General features: G+C 34.4%; 1 protein-coding gene across 1 annotated transcript in view; it reads left to right on the top strand.

The window, feature by feature from the left end:
• LOC123555637 (nonsense-mediated mRNA decay factor SMG7-like) overlaps nucleotides 1-26709 on the top strand; it is a 67678-nt gene that overhangs the window by 8884 nt on the left and 32085 nt on the right. The window contains exons 9-14 of the mRNA XM_045346233.2: nucleotides 2364-2517; nucleotides 4056-4138; nucleotides 4546-4779; nucleotides 5290-5437; nucleotides 24025-24104; nucleotides 25738-25804. Of these exons, the coding sequence (XP_045202168.2) occupies nucleotides 2364-2517; nucleotides 4056-4138; nucleotides 4546-4779; nucleotides 5290-5437; nucleotides 24025-24104; nucleotides 25738-25804 (766 nt within the window). The remainder of the gene's footprint in view (nucleotides 1-2363; nucleotides 2518-4055; nucleotides 4139-4545; nucleotides 4780-5289; nucleotides 5438-24024; nucleotides 24105-25737; nucleotides 25805-26709) is intronic.

The raw sequence follows: 26709 nt of genomic DNA, 5'->3' as shown, positions 1-26709 counted from the left end.
TAAAAATAGAAAAACCTTGTGACCTCTCTAGAGGCCATATATTTCACAAGATCTTCATGAAAATTGGTCAGAATGTTCACCTTGATGATATCTAGGTCAAGTTTGAAACTGGGTCACATGCCTTAAAAAACTAGGTCAGTAGGTCTAAAAATAGAAAAACCTTGTGACCTCTCTAGAGGCCATATATTTCACAAGATCTTCATGAAAATTGGTCAGAACATTCACCTTGATGATATCTAGGTCAAGTTCGAAACTGGGTCACGTGCCGTAAAAAACTAGGTCAGTAGGTCTAAAAATAGAAAAACCTTGTGACCTCTCTAGAGGCCATATTTTTCATGGGATCTTCATGAAAATTGGTCAGAACATTCACCTTGATGATATCTAGGTCAAGTTTGAAACTGGGTCACGTCCGGTCAAAAACTAGGTCAGTAGGTTTAAAAATAGAAAAACTTTGTGACCTCTCTAGAGGCCATATATTTCATGAGATCTTCATGAAAGTTGGTCAGAATGTTCACCTTGATGATATCTAGGTCAAGTTTGAAAGTGGGTCACGTGCCTTCAAAAACTAGGTCAGTAGGTCAAATAATAGAAAAACCTTGTGACCTCTCTAGAGGCCATATTTTTCATGGGATCTGTATGAAAGTTGGTCTGAATGTTCGTCTTGATGATATCTAGGTCAAGTTCGAAACTGGGTCACGTGCCATCAAAAACTAGGTCAGTAGGTCAGATAATGGAAAAACTTTGTGACCTCTCTAAAGGACATATTTTTCATGGGATCTGTATGAAAATTGGTCTGAATGTTCATCTTGATGATATCTAGGTCAAGTTCAAAACAGGGTCATGTGCGGTCAAAAACTAGGTCAGTAGGTCTAAAAATAGAAAAACCTTGTGACCCCTCTAGAGGCCAAACTTGTGAATGGATCTCCATAAAAATTGGTCAGAATGTTCACCTTGATGATATCTAGATCAAGTTTGAAACTGGGTCACGTGCCTTAAAAAACTAGGTCAGTAGGTCAAATAATAAAAAAACCTTGTGACCTCTCTAGAGGCCATACTTTTCATGGGATCTGTATGAAAGTTGGTCTGAATGTTCATCTTGATGATATCTAGGTCAAGTTTGAAACTGAGTCAACTGCGGTCAAAAACTATGTCAGTAGGTCTAAAATTATTAAAATCTTTTGACCTCTCTAGAGGCCATATTTTTCAATGGATCTTCATGAAAATTGATCTGAATGTTCACCTTGATGATATGTAGGTCAGTTTCGAAACTGGGTCACGTGCGGTCAAAAACTAGGCCAGTAGGTATAAAAATAGAAAAACCTTGTGACCTCTCTAGAGGCCATGTTTTTCATGAGATCTTCATGAAAATTAGTGAGAATGTTCACCTTGATGATATCTAGATAAAGGTCAAAACAGGGTCACGTACCTTCGAAAACTAGGTCAATAGGTCAAATAATAGAAAAACCTTGTGACCTCTCTAGAGACCATATTTTTCAATGGATCTTCATGAAAATTGGTCAGAATTTTTATCTTGATAATATCTAGGTCAAGTTCAAAACTGGGTCACATGAGCTGAAAAACTAGGTCACTATGTCAAATAATAGAAAAAACGACGTCATACTCAAAACTGGGTCATGTGGGAAGAGGTGAGCGATTCAGGACCATCATGGTCCTCTTGTCTTATGGTTTATGATCCTTAAAATTTAACATAAAAAGTTTAACTTAATATGGAGTTTTAGAGAGACCCACTTGAATATTGTTTAACTTTTTTCTTAAAAATATATAGTAGAACAGTATATTTTAGTCAGAAAGTTTGTGAGTTTGCTGACTCCATATGTTATGAGAGTGGAAATATTTGCAAATTTACAGTAAACTGAAGTGCCAAAGCTATATTTGTTTTATCTTCACTTGATTGCAATGGTATGCTTTGGTGAATATGGAAGTTTAAGCTGGCTGATATTTTTGACATTTTCTTGATTTCCTGAACATTTTGACATTTCCCTGTCGTGAAATTTTCCACTTAACAGTACTTAAGGAGTAAAATAAATGTTAAGGTATTTTTGTCACTCACATATTTCATTTTCATACATGCATCAGAGTTACAGAATAGCTGCATGCATCAAATAAAAGGATAATTTGAGCTGCTTATGAAATATGCCCTAGCAATTTTGACTTAAAGGGATACAGTCTAGCTCTTTGGTTAAAAGAAATAAGCATTAAACTTTTTTCACAAGCATACACTTCTATTGATTAAGATCTGCTTAAGAAATATTGAAGTAAAAACTTATTAATATATGTTTAAGATCAAAATTCCACTTTTCATCAATTATTAATATGACAAATCTTCTTTGGTTATTTTTCAGGTCAACCGTACAATCAGTTAGCGATTCTAGAGGCTGCCAAGGGGAACAAACTCTCTACCGTGTTTTACTATATCCGCAGTCTTGCTGTTAAAGTGCCATTTCCTGTTGCGGCTACCAATCTTGAAAAACTCTATGCAAAACTTACAAAAGAAACGTATGTTGCATTTAAAAAGTCTTACTTATTTAAATGTTTAAAATTTCACCTGTCAGCTGTAATAGTAAAAAATATCACATTGTTTTTCGTAGAACAGTTGATATTGTCAGCATGAGGTGAATATTGTACTCCATGGTGGAGACAGTTTTGCATACATGCCATATCTCCCGCCAGGAGACTTTTTCTCCCGTGTTTTCAGTATATCTCCCGGTCTTCCGCCGGGACATGAAAACCTCCCGTAAAAAAATAAATTCAGAAAAAAAGTCCTCTGTCGAAAAATCGTATCTCGGACCACATGTAGACCTTTAGAAAATACTTGAAATTCAATATCGAGTAGCCCGGAAATACTTTTCAAACATAATTTTCATAGTTGTCTATAATCCCAATCAATTTAAATACTTGCACAACATGCAAAAAATCAACAACAACTTAACAAAATTGGCGAGTTAATGTCAGACTACACAGACTTTCGGACAAACACGAATTCGGATAAGTGAATTTTATGAAATAAATTGCAATTCATACTGCCCGAATAATTGACTGCCATTCCTTTGTGATATTGTCATGTTGCAATAATTAACGGGAGAAGAATTCCAAGGTTAAATATATGCAGTTATAATCTAAATATGGACAATCCAGCAAAAGAACGACTTTCACTTCATTTATGAAAAGAAATGACTGCCCTTGAAAGACTGTTTTGACATGATATCTCCGCAATCTTTTGAGTATTGTATGCTTAAACATGTCAAAAAGATCACTCTCCCCAGACGCAGAAGCATCAACACATAAAGCAAAAACAAAGTTCCTGGTTCAATCTTTCATGGAATTCTGAATTTCCTTGGATTAAGCTAAGTGCTATAAGTAATAATCATTCATTCTGTACACAACTGTTGGCTCCACTCATCAATTAACTTGATGATCCTTTCATGAAAACGGCTATTTAGCGCGTAAAAAATGAGCGAATAAAAGTCTCCCTTATTTTTACCCAAATCTCCCTTAAAAAAAGCCCTGCTGAGGCAAATCTCCCTTATTGACCGTCTGAAAATATGGCATGTATGGTTTTGTATGCTAAAAATAGGTGTATATGAATTTGGGGGTGTTGTATTTTAAAGATGAAATATGAATACATTTGTATTGTCTTATTTATTTATTACATGTATCCAGTGTACTGTATCTAAAATACAGGTGATATGATTTTGCAGTTGAGTTTAGAGCACGACTAACCATGGCATAACCAAAATTTAGAAACCAAGATAAAGTTGAAACTTGGTATCTCAAACTCCAAGGGATGAAGCGTTTTATCTAAATTGGACATAAAATTGTATTTTTTGCATGTGTTTTCGGAATGGGGCTCGAAAATGTCTTCAAAATGTCAAGAATTTTGAGATAAATGAGTTTGAAATATCAAGTTTCAACTGTTCTTCAAAGGAAAATCCTGCAGTGATATGATAAAATCAATGGTAAGTTTTTCATACATTTAGCGGAATGAAGGAGAGTAGTTTTGCCTCTATCACAAAGTCGTTTTCTGTGTATTACAGTCCAGATTTCAAAGGGAAGTTATCTGCCAGTGAGATGATCACAGGTTTTCTACAGTTCCATGCCTTAGTTCATCTTTGTACAGGTTGGTATCAACTTTGTTTGTAGTTATGCAGGTTAATGAATATTTCTGCATAAGTTTCAGATAATCATGTACAGTGTGATATATATAAAAGTTTTTAAAAAAGCCAATATATGGCAATTTTTGTTTGTTTATTTTAATTGGGAAAAGGCTACCTTCAGTAAATTTAATGGAAAGAAATTCCAGTGATTTTGTGCCATATAGGAGTTTCATTTATATACAATTAAACATGTTTAGTCAATAAAATATGCACACAACTCGTAAAAGCATTTGTCACACTATTGAAAGTTGGTATATAAATGAAGAAGTTCGGCTGTAATCTGTAAGGTACTTACTGAAATAATACAAAGTCTTGTTTATTTTTTTTATTTATTTTTGATAACTAAAATTAGTTGCTTACTGTATTTCAGATCTGATAAAAGCAGAAGAACTCTCTGAAAAATTGGCGGCAGGTCTTCCAGCACATGTGACCTCACAAAGTTTTCCATGGCAAGTGCTTGTACACATCGTGGCAATAAACATCTTTGCCATGAATCATGTGCACCACATGTCAGATGGTCATGAAGATTCGGGAATGACAAATGGGGACTCAGATCTTACAGATGATGAGGAAAAATGTTTCAATCTTGTGTTTACATTGACTGGTAAGAAGCACAAGTCAAATCATTTAAGCTGAGTTTAGTTTGAATTCAATACAAACATCTCCTGTTTTAATCAGAATAGAATTTCTTCAGTATGCCCCATTAAAGGGTTAAAAAATATTGAACATCTCTGGAAACTGCAATAAGTCAAGTCCATACAATAATATCTTAAAGCTTACTTGAATCAATCTTAAGCTCTCAATGTTGAAAATTCCTAGCATGTCTTATGTGGTTTTTGATTGTGAGTTAGACCAGCTACATCCATGTTTAAATGAATATACACATGGAAAAGTGGACAAAAAAATGTATCCTTTAATTGACTGTCAGAGTAAAGTAGTATAAATAAAACATGGATTTTGTTAATTTAGAAAATACCTGTGTATCCCTATAAAATGATAAACAAGTTACCTCCAGATTCAGCAGCCAACAAAAAAGATTAACAATCCTTTCAGCAGAATTTTTTCTGCCGCTTACTTAGACAACATTGTAATTATTTGATTATAAACATTTCAGTGAATATGATGGACATCTTGCTACAGTACACACCAAAACAGGAGCACAAAGTATGTGACTATTTCACTCTTCCAGCTGTCAAACTGCTCCTCGACTGGCTCAAACTGAACCCTCAAAACTTTGAACGACCTGTCCTCAGGAACTCTCCGTACGTATAACAATTTAATTTAATGCTAAAAGAATAAATTTTATACTGTGATTTCAATTAATTTTGAAGGCTTTTGGCTCAAACAACTATTTGGTAGGGATTTAAATCTTTGTTGTTTGATGTAAATCCATGAACACAAGGCCCCCCATGCATGGATATGATGTCATAGTTTTGATTTACATGGTAAAGCAGTAGGCCTAATGCAAGATATTTGTTAGTATTTTTGTTTTCATCCATATTGATTATTATGCCCCCTTTCAAAGAAGGAGGGGTATATTGTTTTGCAGATGGTCGGTCAGTCTGTCGGTATGTTGACCAATCCTTTTCCAGATGATAACTCAAGAGCACTTGGGCCTAGGGTCATGAAAATTGATAGGGAGGTTTGTCATGATCAGCAGATGACCCCTATTGATTTTGAGATCAGTAGGTCAAAGTTCAAGGTCACAGTGACCCTGAACAGTTAAATGGTTTCCAGATGATATCTTAAGAATGCTTGGGCCTAGGATCATGAAAGTTGATAGGGAGATTGTCATGACCAGCAGATGACCCCTATTGATTTTGAGATCAGTAGGTCAAAGGTCAAGGTCACAGTGACCCAAAACAGTTAAACCATTTCCAGATGATAACTCAAGAATGCTTGGGTCTAGGATCATGAAAATTTATAGGGAGGTTGGCCATGACCAGCAGATGACTCCTATTGATTTTGAGATCAGTAGGTCAAAGGTTAAGGTTACATTGACCCAAAACAGTTTAACTCTTTCTCGACCACAACTTGAGAATGCTTGGGCCTAGGATAACAAAACTTAATAGGGAAGTTGATCATGGCCAGCAGAATGATGTCCTCTACTAAATTTGAAGTAAATAGGTCAAAGGTCAAGATCACATTGACCCAGACCTTTTGTGTACAGTGACCAGATAATTTCTGTTCTTTGTGCAATTACTAAATGCATTAAGTGGAGCATTTCGTGTTCTGTGAGCTCTTGTTCAACTGGGGCTTTTTTACTCACCCACCACAAGTGGTGGGGGGTTATAAGAAATGGTCAAATAAAATACATTATACATAGATTTTGTTGAGACCTGACAGAGAGTTCGAACGAAGGATTGTGTACGAGTTATCCCAGTTCGAGCGAAAAGAGTTTGACTGTAGTCGGAAATTAAAAGATTATCTTGTCAGAAACTGCTAGCCTGATTTAGAAATAATTTCAGACGAGTGTTTAAGTTGTTCTGATTTGTCAGAAACATGGCGGACAGTTTCAATATGATTATATATATAATGTTGGAACTTAAAAAAATGTTCTTGTCAAAAGCTGCTAGTTCCATTTTAAATTTTTCAAACAGAAATGTTCCTTGGATGGTCAACTACTAGGAATGTTTATAAAATTTTGATTTGTCAAAATAGTATGGTTGCCCGGAGCTAAGACTAAAAAATAATGTTCAGCTGCCTGCTGTTTCGAAAGCACTGGTCTGATTTTGAAATAATTTCCAAGAAACGTTCCTTTGGTAAACCTCTATTGAAGGGACTAGTTTATGTTGAAATGGCTCTTTGGAAGACTTTGAAAATCTCTGAATCTGCTGGCTAGTTTTCAGAATTATATAGCAGAAATGTTTCTTTAAGTGAAACTGGTGAGCGATATAGGGTCATTATTGCCCTCTTGTTTGTTCAGTGTATGCCTTCACCCACCTTCCCAAATTACCCGGCCGCGTCATACCAAAGACGTTAAAATGGTACTAGTAGTTTCCTCGCTTGGCGCTCAGCATTAAGAGGATAGTGCTAGGACTGGTCAGCCCGGTGTCAGTTTAATATGACTGGGTGGGGTATCATGTCACGTGTCTACGGCATGATATTCCAGTGAGGCAGCACTATAAAGTTGGGCATTGTGCTCACTGCTACAAGTAGACACCATCGTTTATATGACTGAAAAATAGTTGAAAAAGACGTTAAACCCGAACACACACACACACACTTCCCAAATTACTCCCCAAACATTTTAATTTTGTTTGTTTATTTTGTTGTAAATTTTGTTTTTACTTCATTGTTTTTCTCAGTATTGTTTATTACTCAGCCCCATCCACCAATCATTACACCCCGCAAAAATAGCCCCCACCCTCCTTTCAGAAGGTGCTCTTATTAAACTTTTCATTGTTTGCAGCAGGCTTTATTAGTTGCTGACAACTTGTGTTACACATATTATTATCCCGTCAAACATTTTCAGAGAACACATATCATATAATGTTGACATCATTCCTGTCTACCAGTCTGTCCTTTATGAATTCTGCCTCATGTGGTTCTGGGACGATCTGTGTATGAAAAGAATTGGAACCACTGCCTTACCCTTGCATGATCATAAGAGGCGACTAATAGGGTCTTAACACTTGGTTTTGCTGTAACTCTGTGATTCCAGCAGGTATGCAAATTTTGATTCCATACCTCATGTTTTTATTTCGATGTAAATGAGATGTGAAACCAAAATTTGTAGCCCAGTTTGGCACCATCTAACCTATACTGTGTTGGTGCGCGGTAAAACCCAAATAAATAAAATAAATTTATGAATTCTGGTCAGAACGCTTGTCCTGATGAAATCTAAGTAACGTTAGAAACTGGGTTATCTTGGTTAAAAAGCTAGTTCAGGTGTCAATGGCATTCATGGCCATCGTGTTTGTCCAAAGTTTGGCTACAGTTCTTCTGATACACTACTGACTGGATTAGAAAGAAGCTTCATGGGATAAATCAGTACCATTATAATGTCAAGTGCTGAAATGAGCCGCGCCATGAGAAAACCAACATAGTGGGTTTGCGACCAGCATGGATCCAGACCAGCCTGCGCATCCGCGCAGTCAGGTCAGGATCCATGCTGTTCGCTTTCAAAGCCTATTGGAATTAGAGAAACTGTTAGCGAACAGCATGGATCCTGACCAGACTGCGCAGATGTGCAGGCTGGTCTGGATCCATGCTGGTCACAAAGCCACTATGTTAGTTTTCCCATGGCATGGCTCAAATAATAATTTGATTATTATTATCACCCCACTTTGATTATAAATAAGGAAAGTCAACACATTATGTGAAATTGAATGAAGACACAAGAGCAGGTCCAATTTTATAAATCTGTTAAATCAAAAGTCCACTCATAACAACAACATACATACTTTTAGTGAACTTCTACAGTTAATATATACTGGTTTCCCAGTAGTTTCCGGACCAAAATCGCTATGTTTTGCCAGTAACTTTCAAACAAAACATAGTAGAAATATAAAATTTTCACAGAAGAAAGCTAGGTTCTTCATAAACACCATGCAGAATTCGTATTACACATGCGTTCGTTAACAAAAATATATATGAGGCCTCAAAAGGGGCAAAAAAGTCCATTAATATCTCAGTTATTCCGAGTAGTTTTCCGGACCTTTCATTGTCACAGCTGTAACCTTATTGTAAAATCAAACATTTCCAATTTCGTTATATATATTCAAAATTAAAACATAATTCTAAGGCGTGATGATGATTTGAAAAGTATAAATCAAGAATTTAACAAATACTAGATTTCTAATACGCTCATTACAGTTACGTCTAATTACGTTTGAATAACGTTTGCAACGTCACGCTAAAAATGACGGAACATATTGAGCAGGCTGGTTATATTACAGAAAAAGAAATTAAGAACTTCTAATATAATTAACAACTTTAAAAAATAACATGATCGGTCTCCAAATTGGTAGTCCAGCGCCATTACCACCTGGGCATGGATACTGCTGCTAAACATTTGATTGATCTACAGTGGAAAATTTCACAACAGAGAAATGTCAAAATGTTCAGGAAATCAAGAAAATGTCAAAAATATCAGCCAGCTTAAATTTCCATATTCACCAATGCATGCCATTGCAATCAAGTAAAGATAAAACAAATATAGCTTTGGCACTTCAGTTTACTGTGATTCGCAAATATTTCCACTCTCAAAACATATGGAATCTTCAATTTGTAAGCTTTCTGACAAGCCAAATATCCACTTCTACAATAATATTGAACAATGTTCAAAAGGCTCACTCTAAAACTCCATATCAAGTAGGTAAATATCTGTCTATTTTGGTTCCTATTTTTAATCGATAATTTAATGCCGTAGTAGTGTCGATTTTTCTAACTGTCTTTGTTTCATTTTATTACTATCTGAATGTTTTTACTGTATCGCCTGCAAATGGGGCATCAGTTGACTGATGTTGACCTTGATGGGGGTCTCAATTTCAGCGCCTGCGCACGCTCACTGGAATTCCCCTGCAATTGACAATCTCTTGTGTAAACAATTACAGCGAAGTAAGTTAAAACAACCGGGATATTCAAATAATGGATAAGTTGGTAATGCTAGGTTTTCGCTGCTATGTAAACGCAACAAAGGTCTAGATGATATGATATTGTTACCCAGATGCTTTATGACGGCATAAAGTCTATACAGCACGAAATGTAAAAGGTCCGGAAAAGTACTTGGGTCCGGAAACTACTGGGAAACCAGTATACACCAATTCTGAAATTTCCTTCTTTTAAAAATGTATGTCAGTATTATCAAAAAATTCCACAACTGTTCCAAATCAAATGCACATAAATTTCAGTAATTTTTAACAAAACAAATTGAACATAAAACTCTAAAATTCTAATTTATTCTCCAATAAAAATAAAGTTCAAATCTCCTAAAATTGGCTCTAAATTTCCATTCTAAGAAGAAGTCTTTAATCCAAAAGTGTAAAACAGAAAAGAACAGAGAATGAAGCTCCAAAAAATGCTGCAATCTGATCGGTCAGTGGCATTTTCCAAATGCAAAAAAATAGAAAGAATATCATTAAAAATCAAATACATAAACTAGAAAAAACTACACCTAATCAGTATATTTCAAATTACAAGTAATGATTTAAAAGTGCATAAATTAAGTGTCAAATAATTGCAACAAAAAATTAGCCCCAAAAATCCAATATTGCAACTAAAATATAACATGCTTGACATGACAATAAAGTTTCTATCCTGAAAAATATTTCTAAATATTCAGAGCTCCTGATAAAATTTTGGTGCATTTGGGTATATACCCATCTCTTTTTGTTTTAATTGGGTATTGGAATTTTGAATTTGGTAAAAATAGTATTATTACCCAGCCTTTTTCAGAAGTAATTGTGGGTATTGGGTTAACGTTTAATGTTTTCTGTTGACCAGTATCGGTCACAGTACTATATCACCACCAACAGATAACTGTCTATTATATTGAACAACAAAATATCCTCTTGCTTGCTTGTGCTGCAACAATGATTTTTGTGGTTTTTTTCTGTGACCACTTTTAGTACAGTAGTATTGGCTTATCAGCATAATTATTGTTTACAAAGGTCCATATTACACTTATAAGACTGAATGGTTCTGTGATTTTTCCGATAAAAATTACAACACTATAATCAGTCTGTTGTTTATCGTTAACCCTTAGCATGCTGGACACGATTGATTCTGCCTTTGCGACCAGTGTAGATCATGATCAGCCTGCACATCCATGCAGTCTGATCAATATCTGTACTGTTTGCTATTCAGTTAGAATCTCTTTGGTAAGCTACCCTTTTAACAGTTAATGGTACTGTCCAAAATGAAAGATGGACAAGTTCATTATAGAAATTCAGCAGGGTAAGGGTTAAGTCTCGTACCATTTTATAATACAGAAAATGCGATACTCTAGCAATTTTTAATGAATTGGGTGTAAGGAATTTAAAATGCATTTCAGTATGCACACTGCATGAATTAAATTGGGTTTTCTTCAACTTTTATTGTGTAAATACGCAAATACGCAGCTTATCTGGAGGTCTGTTTTTAATAAATCATTTTCATTGGTCAGCCCTAGCCGCACAAGAAATTGACAAGTAAAAATGTAAACAATAGAACATTTTCCCAATATTTCTAAATATTTTTGATAACTCATTTTCATTGGTCAGCCCTAGCTAGGCAATAAAATGTAAACAATGGAACATTTTTCAAGATTACTTTAAACAAGGGGGGTATTCGATCTACTCCTTACCACCGAAACAAAATGGCGGCCAAAACTGAAAATGTGAGTTTTTCTTACTTTTTATCTTTTTTAAGGATTTCTAGACCATTACACATGGCTATCAACCTGCTCCACTGTTTTTTCTATCTATCGGTACCTTTCACTTTGGAAACAGTGCTGTAATTTGTCTGGAATGCTGGTCATGGGATTTGAATCGATGGAAAATCCTCCGTTAAACACGGGATAAGGAATAGTGCGATTAGCAAAAATGGTCTTTTTTCCTAATTATTCAAACAACTGTGAGCTATTTTTCTGATTAGAAGTAAAATTTCAATATATATTTCCCTCATGGTTAGTCTGGAGCCGATTAAAAGTCGCAATTTTAAATTACACAGTTTTTTGTCTGATGGTAAGGAACAGTATACGAAAATAAGAGGATAAGGTGCAGCTCACTTCTTCAAGCGACTTTTATCTTCGCTCTTTTCAGAGACAATCAAGTAAAATTCTGTTAAAATAATATTTTGGTGATCATTTATAACTATCTCTTGCTCAATGTAGTAAGATTTAAAAGGTATCCACCTGTCTATCAGACACGTGATGTACTGAAATCCAAAAGTTTAGCAAGTATTTAATATAGTATCCCTTGCCAACATTTAATTCAAGATCTGTAAAAAAATTTTGGGTATAGGATGGTTTACACTATGTGCTTTTACATTTGTTTTTGACAAGTGGTGCTTATGCTTCTAATGTTTTTGGAGTTCCCACTATGTGTTAAAGCATACATGTTAATTTCAGGGGTGAAAGCAGTATCATAAAATACCTTTATCAACACATCTACAGTTCCATAAGCTTTATAAATAAACGAATCTAAATCTTAATATTATGATTTGAAATGACTACTGCTAACATCTTTTTTTTTATAAAAAGGACTACACCTTATTTTCCAGAAGCCTTTCTCCTAATGGTATATAATAATTCAAACATTTTAAAAGCTTTTTGGGGGAAGTAATACACCCAAAATCACTAATTAGGCGCATATAGGTCGTAAAAAATCTGAAAAAAAAAAAGATTTTGAGGTATACAAGTGAGGTGCTTTCATTTCCAAAATAAAACATACCTAGATTAAACACACAAAAAAACCAACCATGAAAATTTTCTCTGAAGAAAGTTATGATACATTAAAAAACATCACCACTTTTCCCTTGAGGGTTTTCAAAATACATACGTGACTTCACCAGTGTTTAAAAAACAAACTGTTTTCGGGAACAGTTGCGCGGTTGACATACTGTGTCGGTATGTTTAGTAGAATAGCTGAAAATATACCAGCATTTTAGCTACATACTGATTTTACAAACTGCATTTATTTTTCCGGCTTCGTATATCAAACTAACAAGATGAATTGAAATCAAATTTTATTTAAACATTCAGAGTGAACTAAACCAGATTTTTTTTATTTTTTTCTATGTAATTTAAACGTAATACAAACAATAGTTTTGTCTGAAGGAAAAGTCCTGGAATATTTACAGTCATTCTAACAACTTTGAGAACATTCTATCATATTTTCATCATACATAACACAAAATCGATGTACCAGTTAAGTAAATTATGCATATACAATGTACTTACCGATACCACTTTTCGTTAATTTAATAAAATCTTTTATATGCCCTTTGAATATGTTTCGATAACATTAAATTTTGTATTACTGTTAATGGGCAATAGTGTATTCTCATTTGAATTCAATCATCTATGATACTGTCCTGAAATTTATGTACGTCCTAAATTTCTAGTATATTGATCTAAAACTATAATAAAGAAAGTGTTTTAAGATGTTTAATCACTATCGAGGCAGTTATGCATATCATGTGAATTGCAGAAAAGAAGAATAAACAATATCGCGACAACAGATAGCTTTTTTTTCAAAGCAAATACATACGTTACTGCACAATTAGACTGGCATGTAACCTCCTGCTGTACAAAAATAAGAATCTGCGTTATGTAATCGTCAAAATTCTACGAAACGATATAAAATCCATCCTGTACGAATGAATTGAAGCATTAAGATTGATGTAAATGAATTACAGATCACACTATTATAGTGTGATATTATTCTCTTATCATATCTATAGCATACAATTCTCAAAACTGAATTTGTTTACAATGTGTACGTGATAAAAGGATATCAAAACTAAAAGTTGGCGGCCTAAAAAGCTTGTAAACATGAAACCCTGCGTCACTGTTGACGTATGCTGACGTAGGAGTTAGTTTTAAATATTTCAGTAACGTATGTATCGATCACGTATGTATCATTTCCTTCTTTGATGCTCATAAAGAATATTCATAGATAGATATTTGTTGCCTAAAGGGTAATCAGCTATCAGATATGACAATGAACTTCGTCTTTAAGAGCATTAAAAAAAATGAATTAAATTGTGATATTTCTACAATACGGTAACGGATGTATCAATCTGTTATATACGCTTTTGGGTAAGGTTTTCCACGCTGATATGATATAAAATGTAACCCGAATTAACAGCATGAATGAGCAAGCATAATAGTTATATTATTTACGAACAGACATGTGTGAATGTTTATTCTACCCAGAAACATTATCATATTCTTTGGCATAACGTAAGTATCATTATGGTTGAGATATCATTTTAAATGATGACTGATACCAAAGAAGTCCGGAAAAATTTGTATCTATGTTTGATTGTAAAATAACTTCCAAAGTTACTTCATAAAAATATGTGATTTCGTTGACTACCGATGAATTTTAACTACAAGAACGTTCATTAAACATAAAAATGAGCTGGCGACAGTAACGTATGTATTGTTTACGGTAGTTTGAAGCTTCATAAACTACTAACAGACAAAGGTAACAGTCAAAGATTCGGTATAAAAATCAAACAAGCTTAGTGCTATATGACATGGAGACGAATTACTCTTCTATTGATTTGTGAATAAGATAGTAAGCAGTAACATACACATGCGCCTCACTAGTGATTTTGGGTGAATAATTCCTCTCGCATTTTTAAATGAAGACTGAATCCGACTCCCCATAGTTATAGCCATGTTTATGAAAATGTTTACATTTTCACTTTTTTCATGCAGGCTGATAACGAGACATCCTACTTGGAAGTCTTTCAAGTGAGATTGGATTACCGTATGTTTTAGCATACAGAATAGAGCATTGTCCTGTTCCGAATGCCTGGTTTATATATTTCAAAAGCAAGACAACCAAATACGTGGAAATATCATTCATTTTACACATGGAAATGCACAGCAACGGAAAATTGCTACTAGTATTATACTACACGAATTACAGTAAGATGATCAGAGTTTCACTTAAATTTAAATATGCAAATGAGATTGTGAAATATAAAAAGCAACGGTTCTTTGCCGTCATGAATAATCATAAAAGTCTACCAAGAGACCTAACCGATTTGTAATTTCCAGAAGAATCGTTGTTGTTTATATTTTGTGAAAAGCTTCTGAAGTGGAAATCAAACTTTTGTAGTATATCTTCTGAAGACGAAATTGGTTGCTTTATATATTTAACCAGTTGAAAAACCGGTAACATTTGCTCCCTACCTATTTACAATGTAGCATTTGAATGGCCAAATATAAGTTCCTATAAAATGTTTTATTGGCCAAATATCTAGGTCAAAAGTGATATAAGACACCACGTAGAACGGAGAACAACAGTTTTGTTTAATCGACAATCACTGAAAAAGTCAAGTGTGCTTACCTACTGACATATCTTGTCTGGTAATAATTGTTCATTCGGGGGTTATGTTACTGTTCTACTCCGGCCTCAATCCGATCCCTTCATTTATTACATGGTAGAGAAATGTCAACTGGTTATCTCAGAAACGATGAAAGAAAACTGTAAAACTTGAAAAAAAATTTATACTGCACCTTATCCTCTAATTTTCGCACACTGTTCCTTACCATCGGACAAAAATTGTGTATTTTTGAAAATACGAACTGTGATCTGCACAAAACGAACAGTATTAGATAAGTATGTGGAAATATTCCTTCAAATCAGAAAAATAGCTTACAACCTGCGATATATTAGGTAAAAAAAGACCATTTTTGCAAGTCGCACTATTCCTTATCCCGTGTTTAACGGAGGATTTTTCATCAATTCGAATCTCATGACCAGCATTCCAGACAAATTACAGTACTGTTTCCAAAGTGAAAGGTACCGGTTGATAGAGAAAACAGTGGAGCAGGTTCATAGACATGTGCTATTGTCTAGATATCCTTGAAAAAGGAAAAAAGTAAGAAAAACTCACATTTTCAGTTTTGGCCGCCATTTTGTTTCGGTGGTAAGGAGTAGATCGAATACCCCCCTTGTTTAAAGCTACATACATATGCATAGTGTCATGTCCTCAAACTTTACAAAAATGTTTAGACATATTATATTTACAACATAGAATAAATCATAGAAAGAAGAAATATCATAGCAAAATATACAATATGTATTAAGCAGCATGTTTTGGAATTTACAGCATGTATGAAGTTGGGAAAAGTATGCAAAATGACTTCATCAGTCAGATTAACTTGAAACATACACTAAAGTCCTTTATAAGGTGCTCTGTTTTCTACTCTCCTTTAAACAATGCAACACAGAGAATTCTTAAAATTATACTTAAGAAGTAAAATGTTTCTTTGCCAAAAACCAGGTTTACCGAAATGTATTGTCAGATTTTGTAGATTTATTCAAACAGGAAGTTTAAACAAACAATATTTTCAATGGCTGTTTAATTGTCTAAATGTTCACTCCAACATTTTTGTCAGTATTTAAAAAAAATATGTTAACATGGGGGTGCAGACTTGGTTGCCATTAAATTGCTGATAATTTATATACCTTTAGCTAATTTTAAATTTGCATTATTGATCGCGGCCAATGAGGCCGCGATCATTTTGAATAGGACAAGTATATACGCGCTGGGGAAAATATTTCATGATGGACCTGTGAATTCTTTACTTATGGGTGAAACAGGTCTCATAAGCGGAAATACGACTAGCTTCTACTGATTATAAAACATACCGTACGATTTGTTGTGAATTAACTGTTGTTGTACTTTTAGTAGTTCAACCGCCACCCTTGTTTAAGGGCAACATTTAAAAAACATGTTTTTTTTCATCCTCAAGTAATAAGTAAGTAGACTCGCCCAGTTTAATCAATCTAGACGCACAATCTAATTTTATACATAGAGCGCGTACTTCACCCGATTTACATAAGGAACATTTTCACGCGTTTCGGGCTTTATCGTATGTTTAACATGGGATTTTTGAACCGTCCAAAGATGTTGGAAATGTTTGTCTCATTGTTTATTTTTTTAATAAAACTGTTACTGCTTTCATTGTCTACCACTTTTTTTCCACCCTTGCCTGAAAAAACAGTAATGAGTTTGTACACTGTTCAGACAATTGTGCTCTGTTGAAATTTTAAAAACTTTGAACAAACTGCAATGTAAATGAAAGATTAGATAGAACAATATTATTTCAGTGAGTCTAATTTACTGTAAGGCGTAAGTGTGTGAGTAATAGCAGAATAACCTACGGCATACGCTTCGATTGGACGACAGCATAATCTAAGATAAATGCCGCATTCCAGTCCCAGTATCAGTTAGCTCACATTTTCTAACAGAAACTCAGTTGTTTTGGTAAAAAAATTAGAAAAACTTCTTATTGCCCATTATTCCACACTTCATACAGTATTTCCCAAATCTGGTGAGCCACGCTATTCCTGGGATACCCAGGATAGGTAACCAACCCTGAGTTTACATATGGGAATATGTGTGCATTGATTTTGTATACTTGTATTGACTCGCTTGATGTAGAACTAATGTAAAGGATACTCTCCCTTTCATTGTAAGTGATAAGGTCTGGGTGATATATACCACGGCTTTTACTCAGAATTTCATACCCGTTTGTCAGGTCTGCTGATACATAGAAAATGTTATGAGAGGAATATCCGCAAACAAAGAGATTTCCATTGTTATCCATTGTCATTTTTCTAGGATCTTTTAGGCGTTCATTTGTGTAGTTGGCTATAAACTTCCCTTCAGTTGTGTAACCTGTTATTGTTTTTTCATACTTTTCAGAAATATATATAATTTTACCATCAGGGCTAACAGCCATGTCCTCTGCTTTAATACTGGTAACACTCTCTATAAAATAATTGTTCCATTCATTTTTAAAGTCATCAAATATTGTGAATGTATCTTCACGCAAAGCAAATAGTTTTCCTTGTCTGTACTGAATAAATTGGCAGTTTGTACCTATATCAATTAGTTTAACAAATTTCACCTGGACTTTTTGTTGATTACTGGAAACTTCAAAAAAATTAACATTCTTTGGATGGAAATAAAGAGCAATCACATATTCAGCATTTACTTTTGTGATTTCAGTTGGTTTATTCTTAAATGTTGTTGTATCTGTCCAGTTGCTGCCTTTTGGATTGTACACATGCAATTTATTTATTCTGTCAAATATTAATAACCTGCTTTCAGAGTGGTAACATATTAGCATAGGATTGAAATGTAATTCTATACTTGGTAACTTTTGTACTGAAATCATTGTATTTCCTGTCAGGATCAGATAACTGAATATAAATGAGGAAGCAAGAACCAGTAGAATTGTACGCATTTGAATGTCACAAACTTCTACTTCTCTGTGAGGTTCAGCTATCTTTTTTTCCAATCTGTCAGGCTTTAACCTCCTTCTAGGAGACTGTGGAATCTTACGAACTTCTTCTTCTCTGTGACGTTCAACTATCACTTTTCCTAAACTGTTAGGCTCTAACATCCTACTAGCTGGGTTATATCTGTACTTGCTTATCTGTTGAAGACAAATCTCCAGGCCATCTAGCTTTTCCAGAATGTGTTTCCTTTCCTCTTTCACACTTTTCATTTTTAGAAATACCATGCATTTTTTGGAAGAGTTCTTGAGTCTATCAATTTCAGTCTTCAGATTTTTGATGTCTTCTTTCAGAAGATCTTTTGATTTTTCTTCCGTATCTAGTAAATCTTTATTTGAAGTATGAATCTCTTCTATCTCCTGTTCAGAGTTATTGAAAATACTTTCAACTTCCTCTTTTTGTTTTCTTATTGTGTTTTTTGCATCTGCATGATATTGTTCAATGTTTTGCCTGCCATTGTTGATGATTACTGCAATACCTGCCATTTTCTTTTCCAGCAGATCAATAGAATTTTCTATGTCATTGCATTCCTTCTCTTTCTCAAATTCAGAAGCTAGCTTTGGTAGATGATGTACTTTTTCACAATGCTTGTGGAAGGTGGTTTTGCAAGTAGAACAGGCAGTATCTTCACAAGAAAGACAATAGAATTTAATCAGTTCTTGTGGATGTTGTTCACACTCTTCAAGATAGACATCCGTTGGCATAATGTCTTTGTCCTGTTGTACATGATGTGGTAGAAACATTTGATGATAATTTAAACATGTAGCACAGAAATATTTGACACAGTCCACACAAAACCCTTCTGCAGGCTGGCTCTTATTTCCACATTTAAAACAAAATTCACAAATCATATCTGCAACTTCATCCGAAGCTCTGGATATGTTAAACTGCGCCATTGTTGTACTTTTTCAGTTGAACCTTGACTGTGTACGCTTTTGTATGGATCTTTATCTTCCTTTATCTGAGCCGCGCCATGAGAAAACCAACATAGCGGCTCTGCAGCCAGCATGGGTCCAGACCAGCCTGCGCATCCGCGCAGTCTGAACAGGATCCATGCTGTTCGCTAACAGTTTCTCTGATTGAAAGCGAACATCGTAGATCCTGACCAGACTGCTGGTCGCAAACGCACTATATTGGTTTTTCTCATGGCGCGGCTCATCTTAATCTTGTCTGCCTATATCTTATGGTATTAAAGCAGTGTCATATCATGATAACAGTACTGTGCAAATACTTGAAAAGTGTCAGCTGATATAAACTGACGTACTATTTCCTGCTCATCAGTGTATTATTTCCTGGTCTTCAGTTTGGTGAACAATTTTTTTTACATTTCATGTACAGTCCATTATCAGACTGATAATCATATTCCTGTATGTAATATGAAAAATTGAACATGTTTATGTAAATGTTCTCAACTGAAAGCTCAGTTGGACTAAATCATGTCACACTACACTTCAGTTGGCCCTACCCTACCCACCACATTTATAAATTATAGATTGTACTATATATTTGTTAATGCAATAGTGTAACTATCTATCTGGAAATGCAGGAATGTAAAGAAATTAAAATGTCATGCAATTAAAATGATATAGTTTTTTGACACTTGTAATTGTAACGTCCCCCCGCCCAAACAACATCTGTTGTTTTAAGGGGGTTATACCAGTTTCAGGTTGTCTGTCCATAGACACAGTCTTGTGCGCACCAACTCTCCTCATCCCCTTGACACAATTTACTGAAACTTCACGAAAGTGATCAGTAACAACAGTAGTTGTGCATTGTATGTTTAAAGTTCTGTCAGAAAATAAATTGCAGAGTTAGGGAACTTCGTTTTTTGTTACTTTACTATATACATAGAGTCTGCAATTATGCAATCTAGTGCGCGCCTAATCTCATGAACCATTGCACACAATTTAAGACAAGTAAGCAGAACCCCAGTGCTCGCGCTGCCAATCAACATTATCGCCAAACGCAATTTTTGGAGATAGAAAATGGCGATTATTTTATAAAAATGCTGCAAAAAAAATATTGCAAAAAATTGTCCTTAAACTGTTGGAACATACATAGTTTTATCAACAAAAAAACGTGCGAAATCGGTAGCAGGAAGTGTATTTGCCCAGAGGCATAATTACCCCTTCTTAACGGTGACACATTTGTTTATCGCTACTTCACTAACTGATCCGCATGTATAGAAGTTTAAAGCAACAATTATCATCACTTTATCCTTGATCATTTAATCGCCATTAATTACCAAAAAACAAATATATTAAACATAATTCCTTCAGATGTGGAATTCCTATGTCCGACCTGAAACTTTTAGACAGCGGACATATAAATTAGTGCATTTTTGCATTCCGTTTGTGCGCGGACAAGCACAAATTAACAGTAGGGATTTACATAACATTAGCTTACACATTCTTTTTTGACCTTTAGAAAGTATCTTACCTTGACTGGCTCATTAATTTCCTCAAATCCACTTAATTTTACTCGTATTTTTCAAAACCAAGACTTTAGAAACATAAAATATTATCACTGACACTTTCTGTGACTTAAATAATGTAACTTAAATTTACCCAAATTTTTGACACCTGCCATCAGAAACAGAGTTTAACCTGTATGACAACTGTTTCTTTTAATGTGTGCCGACACCAGCAGATCAAAGAAGACACCAGCAGATCAAAGAAGACGTGTATTCCATGTGATGTCATAGTCAAAGGGGTCCGGCACATGATTGGATTAAGTTTAATGGCTTATATTTGAGTCCTAGAGCGATAATTATGTAAAAAATCATACTAATATAACTACTCCATAGACAAGTGTTTTTACCCCGCAGAAGCTATGTTTTCAACTACTTTCTTTACATGGCCAGGAAAAAAATATTATCAGCTATTTTCCGATTCAAACATTGCATTCAGTTATTCAAATGAATCAACTTTTAAAATTACCTCAACATATTTTCATATATTTATCTGTTTTTCGACAATTCGACATCATACCGAACAATACACTGAGCGAATGCGAAGTCTAACAACATCGCGTAACAACATATCAAGCTATAAGCAGTCAGTAAAGACAACATTCTAGACCTTCTGTGGACAAAGCAACCATTGCAATACAAATGGTGAATAAAAACAATAATCTAACCAGCAAAATTCAATTCCTGTAAAGCCAAGGTTGTCTCCAACACCTTATTATTTTTATTAGCTCACCTGAGCACAAAGTGCTCAAAGGTGAGCTTTTGTGATCGCCCTGTGTCCGTCGTCAACAATTTGACTGTTAACACTCTAGAGGTCACAATTTTGGCCCAATCTTAATGAAACTTGTTCAGAATGTTACCCTCAATAAAATCTTGGACGAGTTCGATATTGGGTCATCTGGGGTCAAAAACTAGGTCACCAGGTCAAATCAAAGGAAAAGCTTGTTAACACTCTGAGGTCACAATTTTGGCCCAATCTTAATGAAACTTGGTCAGAATGTTACCCTCAATAAAATCTTGGATGAGTTCGATATTGGGTCATCTGGGGTCGAAAACTAGGTCACCAGGTCAAATCAAAGGAAAAGCTTGTTAACACTCTAGAGGTCACAATTTTGGCCAAATCTTAATGAAACTTGGCCAGAGTGTTAACCTCAATAATATCTTGGACGAGTTTGATATTGGGTCATCTTGGGTAAAACTAGGTCACCAGGTCAAATCAAAGGAAAAGCTTGTTAAAACTCCAGAGGTCACAATTTTGGCCAAATTTTAATGAAACTTGGTCAGAATGTTACCCTCAATAAAATCTTAGATGTATTCAATATTGGGTCATCTGGGGTCAAAAACTAGGTCACCAGGTCAAGTCAAAGGAAAAGCTTGTTAACACTGTAGAGGCCACAGTAATGACTGTATCTTCATGAAATTTGGTCAGAATGTTAATCTTGATGATCTCAAGGTCAATTTTAAATTTGGGTCATGTAGGGTCAAAAACTAGGTCACCAGGTCAAATCAAAGGAAAAGCTAGTTAACACTGAAGAGGCCACATTTATGATAATATTTTAATAAAATTTGGTCAGAATGTTAATCTTGATGATTCCTAGGTCAGGTGAGCGATACAGGGCCTTCATGGCCCTCTTGTTTGATCAAAGTAGCTGTCAAATTACAAATCACGCGACTCTGGAAAAACCCGCAATTCAATTAATCGCCGATTGGTCAGGTAAAAATAGTGAGCCAATCAGAGCGCATATGTGCAAACATATGACGTACGAAGCAAAATGGAAGCGGTTAAGATATTTTAGAAAGAAAAAAGTTTGAAACAAGGATAATGGCCGATATTGGTGCTATGTAAATACAACTTTGGCGGTTAGTTTGTAGTTTTTAGTTAAAACTCATATTGCAATGGTTGTTTTGTCCACAAATGGTCCAGAACGTTGATTTTACTGACTGCTTATATCTTTATTCGTTGTTACGCGATGTTGTTAGACTTAGGATTCGCTCTGTGTATTGTTCTGTATGATGTCGAATTGTCGAAAAACAGATAAATATATGAAAATATGTTGAGGTAATTTTAAAAGTTGATTCATTTGAATAACTGAATGCAATGTTTGAATGGGAAAATAGCTGATGATATTTTTTTTCTGGCCATGTAAAGAAAGTAGTTGAAAACATAGCTTCTGCGGGGTAAAAACCCTTGTCTATGGAGTAGTTATATTAGTATGATTTTTTACATAATTATCGCTCTAGGACTCAAATATAAGCCATTAAACTTAATCCAATCATGTGCCGGACCCCTTTGGTCATAGTGATGTCACTGCTATTGACATGTATTTAATTCAGAAACAGCATAAATACGCACCTATTATTTGAAGTGACTGTGACTTTGAGTGCATTATAGCACTGGGAGTTGATTTATTTTTTGCTGATATGGAATTAACTTTTTTAAATTGTATTTATATTCAAAGGGTTTTCTTGGTTTGGGCAATTATTGCAAGAGTGAAAAAAAAAACACTTTAATTTGCAGTTTAATCGCATTAGATCCACAAGGTTTACAAGGATAAGATAACAGAATCACTGACATTTTGAGTGAATTTGTTATTTACTCTAAATCAGTAGACTTAAACAAAGACAGGAAATAATAAAAATAGTAACATTATATTAAGCATTTAGTTCCTTTTTCAACTTGCATGTCATGGTGTTAAAATATTTCCACATTTTCCCTAAAATCTTGTCACTTCTCCCTAACAAGGATTCACAATGGGTCATGTCACATACTAAAATGGTATTTTCAGTGACATTTGAATACAAAAAACTTAAGATATGCATAAATGTATGATTATTCAAAGCCTATGATAAACATGAAAAATGATAACTGAAGAATAAAGTGTGTTTAAATGTTTCATGAAAACAAATAGTTATAAAAACCCAGTTATAATTATGTTTTTCATTGAAATGCGAAAGCGCATGCAAATTACGCGCGCCAAGTTTGTCTATTAATTTTTTCCCTGAAAAAAAATTGGCTATTAATTCATAATGGCCAGGGCTAGCATTGGAACCCAGTACTTTGTAAAGATTTTATAGGTGAGGGATAGAAGCCTTTTTGGTCTCTTCTTGAGAACTTTCTCCATGCAGTTGATGTTAACAGATACATAGACAAGTTGTTGTCCTCACTAATTTTAACCTGTACCCTGCTAAATTTCTACAACAAACTTGACGATCATTTAATTTGGACTGTTAAAAGGGTACTTACCAAAAAGATACTAACTGAATGGCAAACAGTAGAGATCTTGATCAGACTGCACAGATACGCAGGCTGATCAAGATCTACACAGGTCACAAAGGCAGAATAAATGGTGTCCAGCATGATAAGGGTTAAGAATTTATTGTATATAGAGATATGATTTTTTTTCAGGTTGTGGGGTAACTTATGTAAGGTGTTAAACAGTATTCAAGCATGGCAGATCAAAGATGGTGAACAAGACTTATCTAAATGTAAGCTTTACTTTATTTGTTGAAGGGGCCTCAATGGCCAAGTGGTTAAGGCTGCTGACTTCAAATCACTTGCCCCTCATTTTTGTGGGTTTGAGCCTCACTCTGGGTTGTGAATTCTTCATGTGAGGATGCCATCCAGCTGGCTTACGGAAGGTCTGTGGTTCTACCAAGGTGCCCGCTAGTAATGAAAAAATGACGGGCATTTGGCAGGGTTTTTTCTAGCTAATTTGGCAACATAGCCTATACCCCCAAAATTGGGAATTTTGACGCCTAAATGTTCCAAATTGGGAAATATTTAGTCTCATAGGATATAGTAAAGAGATGTGTTTAAGCACTTTCTCATACACTTGTTTTATATTGTACAACCTCTTTTAACATACTTCCATTACAAATTACGAGGGTTCAAGGCAATAAGGGCTTATCTACATCTACATATAGTTATTATATGTAGATACGCCCTTATTGCATTGAACCCTCGAAAATTGTCCATAATTTGGTCAATTTTTGTGCAATTTTGATGAAATTTTTTTTAGAATGTAGATTGGGAATTTTTGCACTCATTTTGGGAAAAAAATACATACTTTTTGGCATTGGGAATATAGCCGAATAACGGCTATAAAAACGGCTGAAAAAAAAGCCCTGCTTGGGGTCTTCCTCCACCATCAAAATTGGAAAGTTTCCATATATCCTATAATTGTGTTGATGCAACGTTAAACCTGACAAAATAGAATGAATTATTTGTTGAAAACATAATTTTGGATTTTCCTGTATTTGTACAGTTTTCAAGTGGATATGAGTATGAAAATATGCATACATACATCTTCTAAAAGAAACATTTAAAAAGTAAAAAGAATTGTTTTTAAAAGTAAAATACTGATTTTGAAACATGTCCCATTTTACTATTTTTTTTTTAGGTGAATTGTAGAACAGAGAGCAGTTAGAAATTCTGTAATATTTAACAAGAATTTATTTTGAGTGATTCTTTTAAAATGCAGCATATTATTCCTTCCAGTTTTGTATTTCTTATCAGAATAATTCTTGGTTTAACAGCTAGAAGGCAATGGATAGTATTATTTTCTGCTTTCTATTAGATATCATCAGAGCCCACAGTCATCAAAGTTTGAAGTCTGAACTGTAGACTTAGGCATTAAAATGCTAAATTTCATTTCGCACTCTCATTGTTAAAGTAGCACAGCTAGTAATGAAACTTAGTATAAATATTCATTTTGTAGGTACAGACAACTCTGCAGAATTTCATCAGAATATTTCATTAGAATACATTAGTTTTGCAATAAACAAAGTTAAGACAACTTGAATATTTGCCAGACATCAATCTAAGTCTAAATTTTATACTTCTAACATTGACAAAAAAATGGACCCTGATCGATGAAACATGATGACCACGTTTTAATATATTGCTTGGAACTTAATTTGTTTGGCCAAATTTGTTCCAAGACACTGTCTTAAATATAAATATGATAAAATTCAATCTTTATTTGAGGTAACAATTGATACATGTCATTCTAGTCCATATGCAGTTTACAGACTCTCCAGTCTAACAAAAATGTAATATGGACCTCAATTCTGTTAACTTTTTGACAGTTCATAGAGTTTATAAACTTTTACATTTTAGATGAAGATTTACCACTTCCAGAAGATGCGGAATTGCGATGTTTTCAGCCAATAGAAAAAGCTCAAAGGTAATATACATGTATTCTCTGTTTTTTGCTTTCCAAAAATAAACCAGTATTCATACCGGTATTTTGATATTATTTAGTTCCTTTATTAACTTAAAGAATGCTGAATACAACAAGCATTCAAAAACAGGTAGTGAGCTACAATATGGCTTGTCACTTGCATCAATAAAGATAAAAGTTTTGTAAACATTTACTTTGATGTCTGATGACAGGTTGCACCATAAGGTATTGTTTTAAGTATAAAAAATGTTGGAAAATTTGGTCATGTGGCTTTAAGTACCTTTCAAGATAGGTATTACTGTTACATACTTTTCTACGAAATAGTCACAAAAAACCTGTTGAAAGTGACAGTGATATCTGCCATGGACAGATGAATAATGTACATTAAAGCATCACAAAGCATAGTCATAATGGCCCAAGTAACCGGAACCTCAACGCCTTCTAATGTTGCTGTCATGTAGCAGTATTATTATGGGGGTTGAGCGGGTGCTGAATCATTTTCAGATAGATTCAAAGGTATTGATGGAATTGTAAATGAAAAAAAAAAAATTGGTAAGTATAAGCTTTTGGAAAATACGAAAGATGAAAATATAAAGATAAATGAAGAGGAAAGATATAAAATAAAAAGGTCATTAAACGGCTGGTATGTGCCTTCTTTCAAAAAGTAAAAATGGCACAACCATGCCATATATTATTAACCTATGTCTGTGACCCTAAACTAACAGTGTACATTGATATAAGTCTATGTATACATAACATTTAGTTCGAATTTGTGACTGTTGCCATGGAAAGTCATTCAATTCCTGTTCAGTTGTGGATGTAAGTGTGTTAAGCTAAAATCACACTGCCTGGATGGGCTTGCGGATGAGTACCTGATTCCCATCTCTGCATTGCTCTGGATATGTAAG

This window comes from Mercenaria mercenaria, chromosome 15, assembly GCF_021730395.1.
Source record: "Mercenaria mercenaria strain notata chromosome 15, MADL_Memer_1, whole genome shotgun sequence".
NCBI lineage: Eukaryota > Metazoa > Mollusca > Bivalvia > Venerida > Veneridae > Mercenaria > Mercenaria mercenaria.
This window is presented reverse-complemented; position numbering and strand designations above follow the sequence as displayed.